This window comes from Scomber japonicus, chromosome 5 (genome assembly GCF_027409825.1).
Source record: "Scomber japonicus isolate fScoJap1 chromosome 5, fScoJap1.pri, whole genome shotgun sequence".
Taxonomy (NCBI): domain Eukaryota; kingdom Metazoa; phylum Chordata; class Actinopteri; order Scombriformes; family Scombridae; genus Scomber; species Scomber japonicus.
Genome location: NC_070582.1, coordinates 2,822,482 through 2,835,571, shown reverse-complemented (window position 1 = coordinate 2,835,571; position 13,090 = coordinate 2,822,482). Strand labels below are relative to the sequence as shown.

The following is a 13,090-nucleotide window of genomic DNA, read 5'->3' as shown; positions in this document are numbered from 1 at the left end:
TAATACTGCAGTACTTTTACTGTAATACTGCATACTACATCACTATAATACTGCAGTACTTTTACTGTAATACTGCATACTACATCACTATAATACTGCAGTACTTTTACTGTAATACTGCATACTACATCACTATAATACTGTAGTACTTTTACTGTAATACTGCATACTACATCACTATAATACTGCAGTACTTTTACTGTAATACTGCATACTACATCACTCATAATACTGCAGTACTTTTACTTTTTTCTTCCTTCCTTCCATCTGTCCTTCCCGTCTTCTTTTCCTTCCTTCCTTCCTTCCTTCCTTCCTTCTTTCCTCCCTCCCTCCCTTCCTTCCTTCTTTCTTTCCTTCCTTCCTTATTTCCTTCCTTCCTTCCTTTGTCTCCCAGCAGCAGCAGCAGCAGCAGCAGCTTTTGGCGGCTCAGCTGCAATAATGCAGTATGGCGAGGCATTCAGGGACATATGCAGCTCTCCGGTATTATTTAGAAATGCATGAACAGTCGCATATGGTGCCATGTGTGCTGCAGTGACCCGGCTAAGGAGCAGCTTATCGTCTTTTCCAGAGGATCAGGGATCCGGCTGGCTGCTGCTCAGCCGACACACAGCCAGCACTGCTACTGTTTGTTACTGAGGATGCTGTCATGTCTGCTGCTGCTGTTAATCTACACAAACACATTATAACTTTTAATATAATAACAGCATTTACATGTGTTCTTAACCTTCCTGTCGTCCTCCCATCTGTTTTGACTGTTCCTTCTTTCCTCCCTCCTTTCCTTCCCTCCTTCCTTCTTTCCTCCCTTCCTTCCTTCTTCCTCCCTTCCCTCCTCCCTCCTTCCTTCTTTCCTCCCTCCCTTCCTTCCCTCCTTCCTTCCTTTCTTACTTATTTCCTCCTTCCTTCCTTCCTTCCTTCCTTCTTTCCTCCCTACCTCTTTTCCTTTCTCCTTCCCTCCTTCCTTCCTTCTCTCCCTCCCTTCCTTCTTCCTCCTTTCCTTCCTTCCTTCTTTCCTCTGTCCTTTTTCCTTCCTTCCTTCTTTCCTCTGCCCCTTTTCCTTCCTTCCTCCCTTCCTCTTTTCCTTCTCCCTCCCTTCTTCCCTCCTTCCTTCTTTCCTCCCTTCCTTCCTTCTTCCTCCCTTCCCTCCTCCCTCCTTCCTTCTTTCCTCCCTCCCTTCCTTCCTTCCCTCCTTCCTTCCTTCCTTCCTTCTTTCCTTCTTTCCTCTTTTTCTTTCTCCCTCCCTCCTTCCCTCCTTCCTTCCTTTCTTACTTATTTCCTCCTTCCTTCCTTCCTTCTTTCCTCCCTACCTCTTTTCCTTTCTCCTTCCCTCCTTCCTTCCTTCCCTCCCTCCCTTCCTTCTTCCTCCTTTCCTTCCTTCCTTCTTTGCTCTGTCCTTTTTCCTTCCTTCCCTCCTCCCTCCTTCCTTCTTTCCTCCCTTCCTTCCTTCCTTCCTTCTTTCCTTCTTTCCTCTTTTTCTTTCTCCCTCCCTCCTTCCTTCCTTTCTTACTTATTTCCTCCTTCCTTCCTTCCTTCCTTCCTTCTTTCCTCCCTACCTCTTTTCCTTTCTCCTTCCCTCCTTCCTTCCTTCCCTCCCTCCCTTCCTTCTTCCTCCTTTCCTTCCTTCCTTCTTTCCTCTGTCCTTTTTCCTTCCTTCCTCCCTTCCTCTTTTCTTTCTCCCTCCCTTCTTCCCTCCTTCCTTCTTTCCTTCCTTCCTTCCTTCCTTCCTTCCTTCTTTCCTTCTTTCCTCTTTTTCTTTCTCCCTCCCTCCTTCTCTCCTTTCTTACTTATTTCCTCCTTCCTTCCTTCCTTCTTTCCTTCCTACCTCTTTTCCTTTCTCCTTCCCTCCTTCCTTCTTTCCCTCCCTCCCTCCCTTCTTCCCTCCTTTCCTTCCTTCCTCCCTTCCTCTTTTCTTTTTCCCTCCCTTCTTCCCTCCTTCCTTCTTTCCTCCCTTCCCTCCTCCCTCCTTCCTTCTTTCCTCCCTCCCTTCCTTCCCTCCTTCCTTCCCTCCTTCCTTCCTTCTTCCTCCCTTCCCTCCTCCCTCCTCCTTTCCTTCCTTCCTTCCCTCCCTCCCTTCTTCCTTCCTTCCTTCCTTGACTCGAGGACAACAGGAGGGTTAATGAAGTTCTTCATGTCAAAACATCTGCATGTGTTATTTTGCTTGTATGTGCAAATAAACTGAACTAAACTAAAACTGAAAGGTCATTTTTGTGGTTTTAGTTTCTAATTTGGTGGAAAATAACCAAGTACTGTAATTAAAGTACACGTACAAAGTACTTTGAGGTACTTGTACTGTTGTATTGAGTATTTCCATTTGATGCTACTTTAACTCTTCTGTTGTCCTCAAGTCAAGAAAGGAAGGGAGGAAGAAAGAAGGAAGGAAGAAAGGGAGAACGAAGGATGGAAAGGAGGAAGAAGGAAGGAAGGAAAGGAGGACGTTTGGGAGGAAGAAGGAAGGAAAGGAGGAAGTTTGGGAGGAAGAAGGAAGGAAAGGAGGAAGTTTGGGAGGTAGAAGGAAGGGAAGGAGGAAGAAGGAAGAAAGGGAGAACAAAGGATGGAAAGGAGGGAGGGAGGAAGGAAGGAAGGAAAAAAGGAAGGTAGGAGGGAGGGACGAACGAGAGAAGGAGGGAGTGACGAAGGATGGAAGGGAGGAAGAAGGAAGGAAAGGAGGACGTTTGGGAGGAAGAAGGAAGGAAAGGAGGAAGTTTGGGAGGTAGAAGGAAGGAAAGGAGGTAGAAGGGAGGGAGGAAGGAAGGAAGGAAGGAAGGACGTTGGTTAAAAAGGTCTAACACAGTCTCCTTCTCTTGTAGTTCATAGCCTGTATGGACAGATATTTCTCATACAGGTCACATGATTAAACAGCTGACTGAGAGTCTATTGTAATATTCAGCTGAGTCAGCGTGTTTCATTGTGTAGGTTTGAACTCACCAGTTTCTGTTCCTGCAGTCGAAAGCTGCAACGCCGTTTGGATCCGGAGTCCATTTAATACCTGAGAGAGAAAAACACACAGGACGACATCATGAACTCTTTAAATCATCATACGAATGATCAGAAAACAGATTCATGGAGGAAGGAAGGAAGGAGGGAAGGAAGGAAGGAAGGAAAGAATGAAGGAAGGAAGGAAAGAAAGAAAAGAAAGGAAGGAAAAGAAGACAGGAAGGAAAGAAAAGAAGGAGGAAAAAAGGGAAGAAATGGTGGAAGGAAGGAAGGAAAGAAAGAAAGAAAAGAAGGAAGGAAGGAAAAGAAGACAGGAAGGAAAGAGGGAAGGAAGGAAAAGAAGACAGGAAGGAAAGAGGGAAGGAAGGAAAAGAAGACAGGAAGGAAAGAGGGAAGGAAGGGCAGAAGATAGAAAATTAAGGAAGGAAGGAAAGAAAGAAAGAAGGATAGAAGGAAAGAAGGAAAAGACGACAGGAAGGAAAGAGGGAAGGAAGGACGGAAGAAAGAAGGATAGAAGGAAAGAAGGAAAAGACGACAGGAAGGAAAGAGGGAAGGAAGGACGGAAGAAAGAAAAATGAGGAAGGAAGGAAAGAAAGAAGGAAAAGACGACAGGAAGGAAAGAGGGAAGGAAGGAAGGAAAGAAAGAAGGAAAAGAAGACAGGAAGGAAAGAGGGAAGGAAGGGCGGAAGATAGAAAATTAAGGAAGGAAGGAAAGAAAAGAAGGAAGGAAAGAAGGAAAAGACGACAGGAAGGAAAGAGGGAAGGAAGGAAGGAAAGAAAGAAGGAAAAGAAGACAGGAAGGAAAGAGGGAAGGAAGGGCGGAAGATAGAAAATTAAGGAAGGAAGGAAAGAAGGAAAGAAGGGAAAGACGACAGGAAGGAAAGAGGGAAGGAAGGACGTAAGAAAGAAAAATGAGGAAGGAAGGAAAGAAAGAAGGAAAAGACAACAGGAAGGAAAGAGGGAAGGAAGGAAGGAAAGAAAGAAGGAAAAGAAGACAGGAAGGAAAGAGGGAAGGAAGGGCGGAAGATAGAAAATTAAGGAAGGAAGGAAAGAAAGAAAGAAGGAAAGAAGGAAAAGAAGACAGGAAGGAAAGAGGGAAGGAAGGGCGGAAGATAGAAAATTAAGGAAGGAAGGAAAGAAAGAAAGAAGGAAAGAAGGAAAAGACGACAGGAAGGAAGGAAGGAAAGAAAGAAGGAAAAGAAGACAGGAAGGAAAGAGGGAAGGAAGGGCGGAAGATAGAAAATTAAGGAAGGAAGGAAAGAAAGAAAGAAGGATAGAAGGAAAGAAGGCAAAGAAGACAGTAAGGAAAGAGGGAAGGAAGGAAGGAAAGAAAGAAGGAAAAGAAGACAGGAAGGAAGGGCGGAAGATAGAAAATTAAGGAAGGAAGGAAAGAAAGAAAGAAGGATAGAAGGAAAGAAGGCAAAGACGACAGGAAGGAAAGAGGGAAGGAAGGACGGAAGAAAGAAAAATGAGGAAGGACGGAAAGAAAGAAGGAAAAGACGACAGGAAGGAAAGAGGGAAGGAAGGAAGGAAAGAAAGAAGGAAAAGAAGACAGGAAGGAAAGAGGGAAGGAAGGGCGGAAGATAGAAAATTAAGGAAGGAAGGAAAGAAAGAAAGAAGGAAAGAAGGAAAAGACGACAGGAAGGAAAGAGGGAAGGAAGGACGGAAGAAAGAAAAATGAGGAAGGAAGGAAAGAAAGAAGGAAAAGAAGACAGGAAGGAAAGAGGGAAGGAAGGGCGGAAGATAGAAAATTAAGGAAGGAAGGAAGGAAAGAAAAGAAGGAAAAGACGACAGGAAGGAAAGAGGGAAGGAAGGAAGGAAAGAAAGAAGGAAAAGAAGACAGGAAGGAAAGAGGGAAGGAAGGGCGGAAGATAGAAAATTAAGGAAGGAAGGAAAGAAAGAAAGAAGGAAAAGAAGACAGGAAGGAAAGAGGGAAGGAAGGACGGAAGAAAGAAAAATGAGGAAGGAAGGAAAGAAAAGAAGGAAAAGAAGACAGGAAGGAAAGAAGGAAGGAAGGGCGGAAGATAGAAAATTAAGGAAGGAAGGAAAGAAAAGAAGGAAGGAAAGATGGAAGGAAGGAAGACAGGAAGAATAGTGGGCCGGATTGGACCCATCAGAGGGCCGGTTCTGGCCCACGGGCCTCATGTTTGACCCCTCTGATCTAATACATTATAAAGTTCACTGAAACCATAAAATATAAACTATGTATTTCCTTATTTTATCTTAACCCTTTATTGGGCAAATAATTATATTTGGTAACTTCTGTAAATATCCCAAAATATCCTTCCTTCCTTCCTTCCTTCCTTCCTTCCTTTCCTTCCTCCCTGCCTTCTTTCTTCCCTTCCTCTTTTCCTTTCTCCCTCCCTCGTTCCTTATTTCCTCCGTCCTTCCTTCCTTTCCTTCCTTCCATCTGTCCTTCCTCCCTCCCTCCTTCTCTCCTCCTTTCCTTCTTTCCTTCCTCCGTCCTTCCTTCCTTCCTTTCCTTACTTCCATCCGTTCTTCCTCCCTCCCTCCTTCTCTCCTCCCTTCCTTCTTTCCTTCCTCCATCCCCTTTTCTTCTTCCTTCTTTCCTTCCTCCATCCCCCTTTCTTCTTCCTTCTTTCCTTCTTTCTTCCCTTCCTCCCTCCCTCCCTCCTTCCTTCCTTCCTTCCTTCTTTCTTTCCTTCCTTCCTTCCTTCCTTCCTCCCTCCCTTCCTTCCTCCCTCCCTTCCTTCCTTCCTCCCTCCCTTCCTTCCTCCCTCCCTTCCTTCCTTCCTCCCTTCCTTCCTTCCTCCCTTCCTTCCAATGAGTGTCCTATAAAGGGTTAACACAAGACATCTATCAGAGCAAACGATAACTAACCGGGGTAGATCCTGAAGAAGCCGGTGGAGCTGCCGAAGTACTGCCAGGTGAGAGTCGGATCCTTCTGGAAGTTATTGATGAAGACGTCGTTTAACGCCTCCGAGTTATAAATGGCGTTCAGGATGTTAGGATCTGAACACAGAGAGAGAGAGAGAGAGAGAGAGAGAGAGAGAGACAGAGAGAGAGAAGCAGAGAGAGAGAGAGAGAGAGAGAGAGAGACAGAAGCAGAGAGAGAGAGAGAGAGAGAAACTGAGTACATGTACTGTAGTACAGTTTGAGGTTCTTGTACTTTACTGTAGTACAGTTTGAGGTACTAGTACTTTACTGTAGTACAGTTTGAGGTACTAGTACTTTACTGTAGTACAGTTAGAGGTACTAGTACTTTACTGTAGTACAGTTTGAGGTACTAGTACTTTACTGTAGTACAGTTAGAGGTACTAGTACTCTACTGTAGTACAGTTTGAGGTACTTATACTTTACTGTAGTACAGTTAGAGGTACTAGTACTTTACTGTAGTACAGTTTGAGGTACTTGTACTTTACTGTAGTACAGTTAGAGGTACTAGTACTTTACTGTAGTACAGTTTGAGGTACTTGTACTTTACTGTAGTACAGTTAGAGGTACTTGTACTTTACTCTAGTACAGTTAGAGGTACTAGTACTTTACTGTAGTACAGTTTGAGGTACTTGTACTTTACTGAAGTACAGTTTGAGGTACTTATACTTTACTGTAGCATAGTTTGAGGTACTTGTACTTTACTGTAGTACAGTTTGAGGTACTAGTACTTTACTGTAGTACACTTTGAGGTACTAGTACTTTACTGTAGTACAGTTAGAGGTACTTATACTTTACTGTAGCATAGTTTGAGGTACTTGTACTTTACTGTAGTACAGTTTGAGGTACTTATACTTTACTGTAGCATAGCTTGAGGTACTTGTACTTTTACTGTAATACTTTAACTACATCACTCATAATACTGCAGTACTTTTACTGTAGTTTTGTATTTTATTGCTTATTTTGACTTGTTAATGATCTGAATATGAAGCAGTGTAGATGTTGACCTCTGACCTTTGTTGTAGACGTTAGTGGGAACCTGGATGTTGCTCTGCAGCGTGTTCACCAGCAGGTTGTTGAAGTGCTCGTTCTCCTCCAGAGGAAACTCTCCACCTAGCTCCGGGTAATTCCCGTCCTCGTCCGCAGAGTTGATCATCATGGCGTTGTAGTAATCGAACTGAGAGGAGAACAGGAAGACGTTTAGTGAAATCTGGATCTGGACCAAAGGAGTGTTCCTCTAATCCAGTCAGTGCTGGCGTCACCTGGAAACCTCCAAAAGCTGAGCGAGCCAGGTGTAATTCCCAAAACACAATTAAAAAGCAATGACATCAACGGTAAAGCAATTAATGGGACTTTTATAAAGCAGAGGAGGGAATAAACTGGATCTTCTGCTTCCTTTTCTTCTGATTTAAACAGTTTCAACTTTAGAACTAATACAAAGAAGTCTTAATGGTGAAACTGAGCTGGTTTATTTAAAAATGTCTATGGTTGCTATAGATACAGGTTGTGTTATGGTTGCTATAGATACAGGTTGTTCTATGGTTGCTATAGATACAGGTTGTTCTATGGTTGCTATAGATACAGGTTGTGCTATGGTTTCTATAGATACAGGTTGTGCTATGGTTGCTATAGATACAGGTTGTTCTATGGTTGCTATAGATACAGGTTGTTCTATGGTTGCTATAGATACAGGTTGTTCTATGGTTTCTATAGATACAGGTTGTTCTATGGTTGCTATAGATACAGGTTGTGTTCTATGGTTGCTATAGATACAGGTTGCGTTATGGTTGCTATAGATACAGGTTGTTCTATGGTTGCTATAGATACAGGTTGTTCTATGGTTGCTATAGATACAGGTTGTGGTCTATGGTTGCTATAGATACAGGTTGCGTTATGGTTGCTATAGATACAGGTTGTGCTATGGTTGCTATAGATACAGATTGTACTATGGTTGCTATAGATACATGTTGTGTTATGGTTGCTATAGATACAGGTTGTGCTATGGTTGCTATAGATACAGGTTGTTCTATGGTTGCTATAGATACAGGTTGTGCTATGGTTGCTATAGATACAGGTTGTTCTATGGTTGCTATAGATACAGGTTGTGTTATGGTTGCTATAGATACAGGTTGTGTTATGGTTGCTATAGATACAAGTTGTTCTATGGTTGCTATAGATACAGGTTGTTCTATGGTTGCTATAGATACATGTTGTTCTATGGTTGCTATAGATACAGGAGGTTGTGTTATGGTTGCTATAGATACAGGCTGTTCTATGGTTGCTATAGATACAAGTTGTTCTATGGTTGCTATAGATACAGGTATGTTCTATGGTTGCTATAGATACAGGTTGTGTTATGGTTGCTATAGATACAGGTATGTTCTATGGTTGCTATAGATACATGTTGTTCTATGGTTGCTATAGATACAGGTTGTGTTATGGTTGCTATAGATACAAGTTGTTCTATGGTTGCTATAGATACAGGTTGTTCTATGGTTGCTATAGATACAGGTTGTTCTATGGTTGCTATAGATACAAGTTGTTCTATGGTTGCTATAGATGCAAGTTGTGTTATGGTTGCTATAGATACAGGTTCTTCTTTATTGCCGTGTATGTTTCTCTGCTGTGTGTTTCGACCCAGTTCTCTCACAGGATCAGTGACCCTAACCCTAACCCTGATCTAATTTGAGGTGTCAGCTGAAGCTTTAAAGCCTCTGCTGACCGTCCGACTGTTACCTCTGACCTGCACACAGTTAGCTGGTTAGCATTAGCATCCAGCTTATAGAGAGCAGAGCTGATGATGTGTTTCTCTAAAGGTTTATTATGTAGTAAAGCTATTTAGATTTAAAGATAAGAAGAAGCTCCAAACCTCTAGAGTGGCGTTGAAGTCGTGGTACAGGTCAGCGTCTTCTGCTGACTCAGCTAACCTCTGAGACAAAGAGACAGAAAATATTATAATAAAACAAACCGAACATAAAAAACACAGCAAATAAAAAACATGTCATCACAGATTTAAAGGATGAGTTCACAGTTTTTCACGTCTGTTTTAAAACAACATGCAACTAAACCCACAGTCCTCCTTCTGTGGAAACATGGATCTAAAAGTTGATCTGAAGCTAATATGAAGCTTCAGTGTCTGAATGAGTGGAAGAAGGAAAGAAGGAAAGAAAGAGGAGGAAGAAAGAAAGACAAAGGGAATAAGAAAGAAAGAAAGAAAGAAAGAAGGAAAAAAGAAACAAACAAAGAAGGAGAAGAAAAGAAAGAAAGAAAGAAAAAAGGAGGAAGAATAGGAAGATAAGGAAAGAAAGAAAGACAGACAAAAGAAAGAAAGAAAAAGAAGGAAGGAAAGAAAGAAAGACAAAAGGAAAAAGAAAGAAAGAAAGAAGGAAAAAAGAAACATACAAAGGAGAAGAAAAGAAAGTTAAAAAAGGAGGAAGATGAGGAAAGAAAGAAAGAAAGAAAGAAAAGTAAGAAAGAAAGAAAAGGAAAGGCAGAAAGAAAGAAAGAAAGAACAGGAGGAATCATTACAGAGAGGAAAACCTGACTGCAGTGAAACCAAAGATTGTTTAAGATTGTTTTCTTCCATCTAACCCGAACAAATACTGAACAAACAAAGATAAGAGAAAGTATTTTGTTTAATAAATGTTCTTATTTCCAATCTGTAACTCATGTTTGGCTCACAGACTGTATAAAAGAAATGGACGTAACATCCGTGACGTCACCCATTGGTTTGTGGACTGCTGCTCGGAAGCCAATAGTTTCTAATCTAGGCAGCGCCATCTTGAAAATTTCAGGTGCATGCTGGGAAAAATAAAAACACAGATTCTATTTATATGGGCATGAGGCGGGGCCATGGGTGGAGTGGGGAGGTTGCTATGGTTACGAGGGCTGGATCTGGAGGACATTGGTCAATCAACCTGTCAATCAGGACGTAGCCACGCCCTAATGCATACCCTGCTTTATCGTCACATATAAAATCAGGGAGGCCAAAATGTCCCAAATGAACATCATACTGCATTGAAGAAGGCTTTAAACTAGCGATTGAGACCATAAACACATTTTGAAAACGTTTACTGAGGTTAGAAATCAAGTGAGAAGTTGGTGAATTCTCCATTGACTTGTATAGAGACGGTCGCCCCCTGGTGGCCTTTTGATAGAATGCAGCTCTAAGTTACTTCCTGGTTGGCCTCATTTCAGAGGACCAGAACTCCCCGCCTGGTTTGGCATCAAGTAATGTCTTAATGAATGACTGATAATACTTCCAGCTTCCTCCTCATCCTCATCCTCATCATCCTCCTCTTCCTCCTCCTCATCCTCATCCTCACCTTCACTGACTTCATCTTGCTTCCCAACATTCGCTCGATGTCGTCTGAATAATCCTTCACCAGGTCGCTGCCGTCCAGCTCCACGATCTTCACGATGGGCTCAACGTCTTTCAGTTTCTGACCAGAGACAAAAAAACACACAAACATGGTGATGAGAGGCTCGTATAGAAGCTTCCTTCCTTCCTTCCTACCTTCCTTCCTTCTTTCCTTCCTTCCTTCCTTCCTTCCTTCCTTCCTTCCTTCCTCCCTCTTTCTTTAATTTTTCCTTCATTCTTCCCCTCCTTCTGTCTCTCTTTGCTCCCTCCCCCTTCCATACTTCTTTCCTCACTTCCTTCCACTAGTCACTTATTATCCCTCTTAACCCTCCTGTTGTCCTACAGTCAAGGAAAAGAGGGAGGAAAGGAGGAAGGAAAGGAGGGAGGGAAGGAGGAGGGAAGGAAGGAAGGAAGGAAGGAAGGAAGGGAGGAAGGAAGAAAAGGAGGGAGGAAGGAAGGTTTTAACCCTCCTGTTGTCCTCCAGTCAAGGAAAAGAGGGAGGAAAGGAGGGAGGAACCTCCCTCCCTCTCTCCCTCCCTCCCTCCCTCCCTCCCTTCCTTCCTTCCTTCCTTCCTTCCTTCTTCCCTTCCTTCCTTCCTCCCTTCCTCTCTCCCTCCCTTCCTTCTTTCCTCCCTTCATTCCTTCCTCCCTTCCTTCCTTCCTTTCTCCCTTCCTTCTTTCCTCCCTCCCTCCCTTCCTCCCTTTCTTCCTTCCTTCCTTTCTCCCTTCCTTCCTTCCTTCCTTCCTCCCTCCCTCCCTCCCTCCCTCCCTCCCTTCCTTCCTTCCTTCCTTCCTTCTTTCCTCCCTCCCTCCCTCCCTCCCTTCCTTCCTTCCTTTCTCCCTTCCTCCCTCCCTTCCTTCCTTCCTTCCTTTCTCCCTTCCTTCCTTCCTTCCTTCTTTCCTCCCTCCCTCCCTCCCTTCCTTCCTTCCTTCATTCCTTCCCTCCTTCCTATCTGTTGTTTTCAGGTTATTTCTGGAACCATTTGACGCTGATGACATTAATCTTCCTTCGTTCCTTCGTTAATTCCTTCCTTCCTTCCTTCCTTCCTTCCTTCCTCCCTCCCTCCCTTCCTCCCTTCCTTCATTCCTTCCTTCCTTCCTTCCTTCATTCCTCCCTTCCTCCCTCCCTTCCTTCCTTCCTCCCTTCCTCCCTTCCTTCCTTCCTTCCTTCCTTCCTTCCTTCCTTCCTATCTCTTGTTTTCAGGTTATTTCTGGAACCATTTGACGCTGATGACATTAATCTGGATTTGACCTGTTTTTTTTTTTTATATATATTTCAGGATGTTTCCAGAAAGCGACGAGCAGCAGACGAGCCGCCCGTGAGTCTGATCTCCCGCTGCTGGCAGATTGGCTTTTCACTCTCCCTATCTTCCTTCCTTCCTTCCTTCCTTCCTTCCTTCCTTCCTATCTGTTGTTTTCAGGTGAGTCTGATCTCCCGCTGCTGGCAGATTGGCTTTTCACTCTCAGATTAAATCAGCTGCTGTTCTGTAGATTTTGGGATGTGTGATCTGTGTTTGTTGAGTCTCCCTCCCTTCCTCCCTTCCTCCCTTCCTTCCTTCCTTCCTTCCTTCCTTTCTCCCTTACTTCCTTCCTTCCTTCCTTCCTCCCTCCCTCCCTCCCTTTCTCCCTTCCTTCCTTCCTTCCTTCCTTCCTTCCTTCATTCCTCCCTCCCTTCCTTCCTTCCTTCCTCCCTTCATTCCTTCCTTCCTTCCTTCTTTCCTCCCTCCCTCCCTCCCTTCCTTCCTTAATTCCTCCCTCCCTTCCTTCTTCCCTTCCTTCCTTCTTTCCTCCCTCCCTCCCTCCCTTCCTCCCTCCCTCCTCCCTTCCTTCCTTTCTCCCTCCCTCCCTTCCTTCCTCCCTTCCTTCATTCCTCCCTCCCTTCCTTCCTTCCTTCCTTCATTCCTCCCTTTCTCCCTTCCTTCCTTTCTCCCATCCTTCCTTCCTTCCTTCCTTCCTATCTGTTGTTTTCAGGTTATTTCTGGAACCATTTGACGCTGATGACATTAATCTGGATTTGACCTGTTTTTTTTTTTTTAATATATATTTCAGGATGTTTCCAGAAAGCGACGAGCAGCAGACGAGCCGCCGAGCCGGTGAGTCTGATCTCCCGCTGCTGGCAGATTGGCTTTTCACTCTCCCTACCTTCCTCCCTTCCTTCCTTCCTTCCTTCCTTCCTTCCTTCCTTCCTTCTTTCCTCCCTCCCTCCCTCCCTCCCTCCCTTCCTCCCTTCCTTCCTTCCTTCCTTCCTTCCTTTCTCCCTTCCTTTCTCCCTTCCTTCCTTCCTTTCTCCCTTCCTTCCTTCCTTCCTTCCTTCCTTCCTCCCTCCCTCCCTCCCTCCCTCCCTCCCTCCCTTCCTTCCTTCCTTTCTCCCTTCCTTCCTTCCTTCCTTCCTCCCTTCCTTCTTTCCTTTCTCCCTTCCTCCCTCCCTCCCTTCCTCCCTTCCTTCATTCCTTCCTTCCTTCCTCCCTTCCTTCCTCCCTCCCTTCCTTCATTCCTTCCTTCCTTCCTTCCCTCCTTCCTATCTGTTGTTTTCAGGTGAGTCTGATCTCCCGCTGCTGGCAGATTGGCTTTTCACTCTCCCTACCTTCCTCCCTTCCTTCCTTCCTTCCTTCCTTCCCTCCTTCCTATCTGTTGTTTTCAGGTGAGTCTGATCTCCCGCTGCTGGCAGATTGGCTTTTCACTCTCAGATTAAATCAGCTGCTGTTCTGTAGATTTTGGGATGTGTGATCTGTGTTTGTTGAGTGTCTCGGCGAGGTAATCACTTTCTCTGGATCAACAAGCTCCATGTTGGATCAGGGGAAGGTTCAGCCTGCTTATTTATACTCTCTATCACTTCATTAAGTCCTCCACTAAGTCCAATTAGTCCAAGCAAACCAATTAGAGGAGCAAATGAGAGGAGAGGAG

At 44.2% G+C, this 13,090-nt stretch overlaps 1 protein-coding gene across 1 annotated transcript in view; it reads right to left on the bottom strand.

Annotated features, from left to right (window-relative positions):
- LOC128358992 (voltage-dependent calcium channel subunit alpha-2/delta-4-like) overlaps window positions 1–13,090 on the bottom strand; it is a 99,716-nt gene that overhangs the window by 74,314 nt on the left and 12,312 nt on the right. The window contains exons 3-7 of the mRNA XM_053319397.1: window positions 10,152–10,268; window positions 8,696–8,755; window positions 6,841–7,003; window positions 5,773–5,904; window positions 2,923–2,983 (exon numbers count right to left, since the gene is read on the bottom strand). Of these exons, the coding sequence (XP_053175372.1) occupies window positions 2,923–2,983; window positions 5,773–5,904; window positions 6,841–7,003; window positions 8,696–8,755; window positions 10,152–10,268 (533 nt within the window). The remainder of the gene's footprint in view (window positions 1–2,922; window positions 2,984–5,772; window positions 5,905–6,840; window positions 7,004–8,695; window positions 8,756–10,151; window positions 10,269–13,090) is intronic.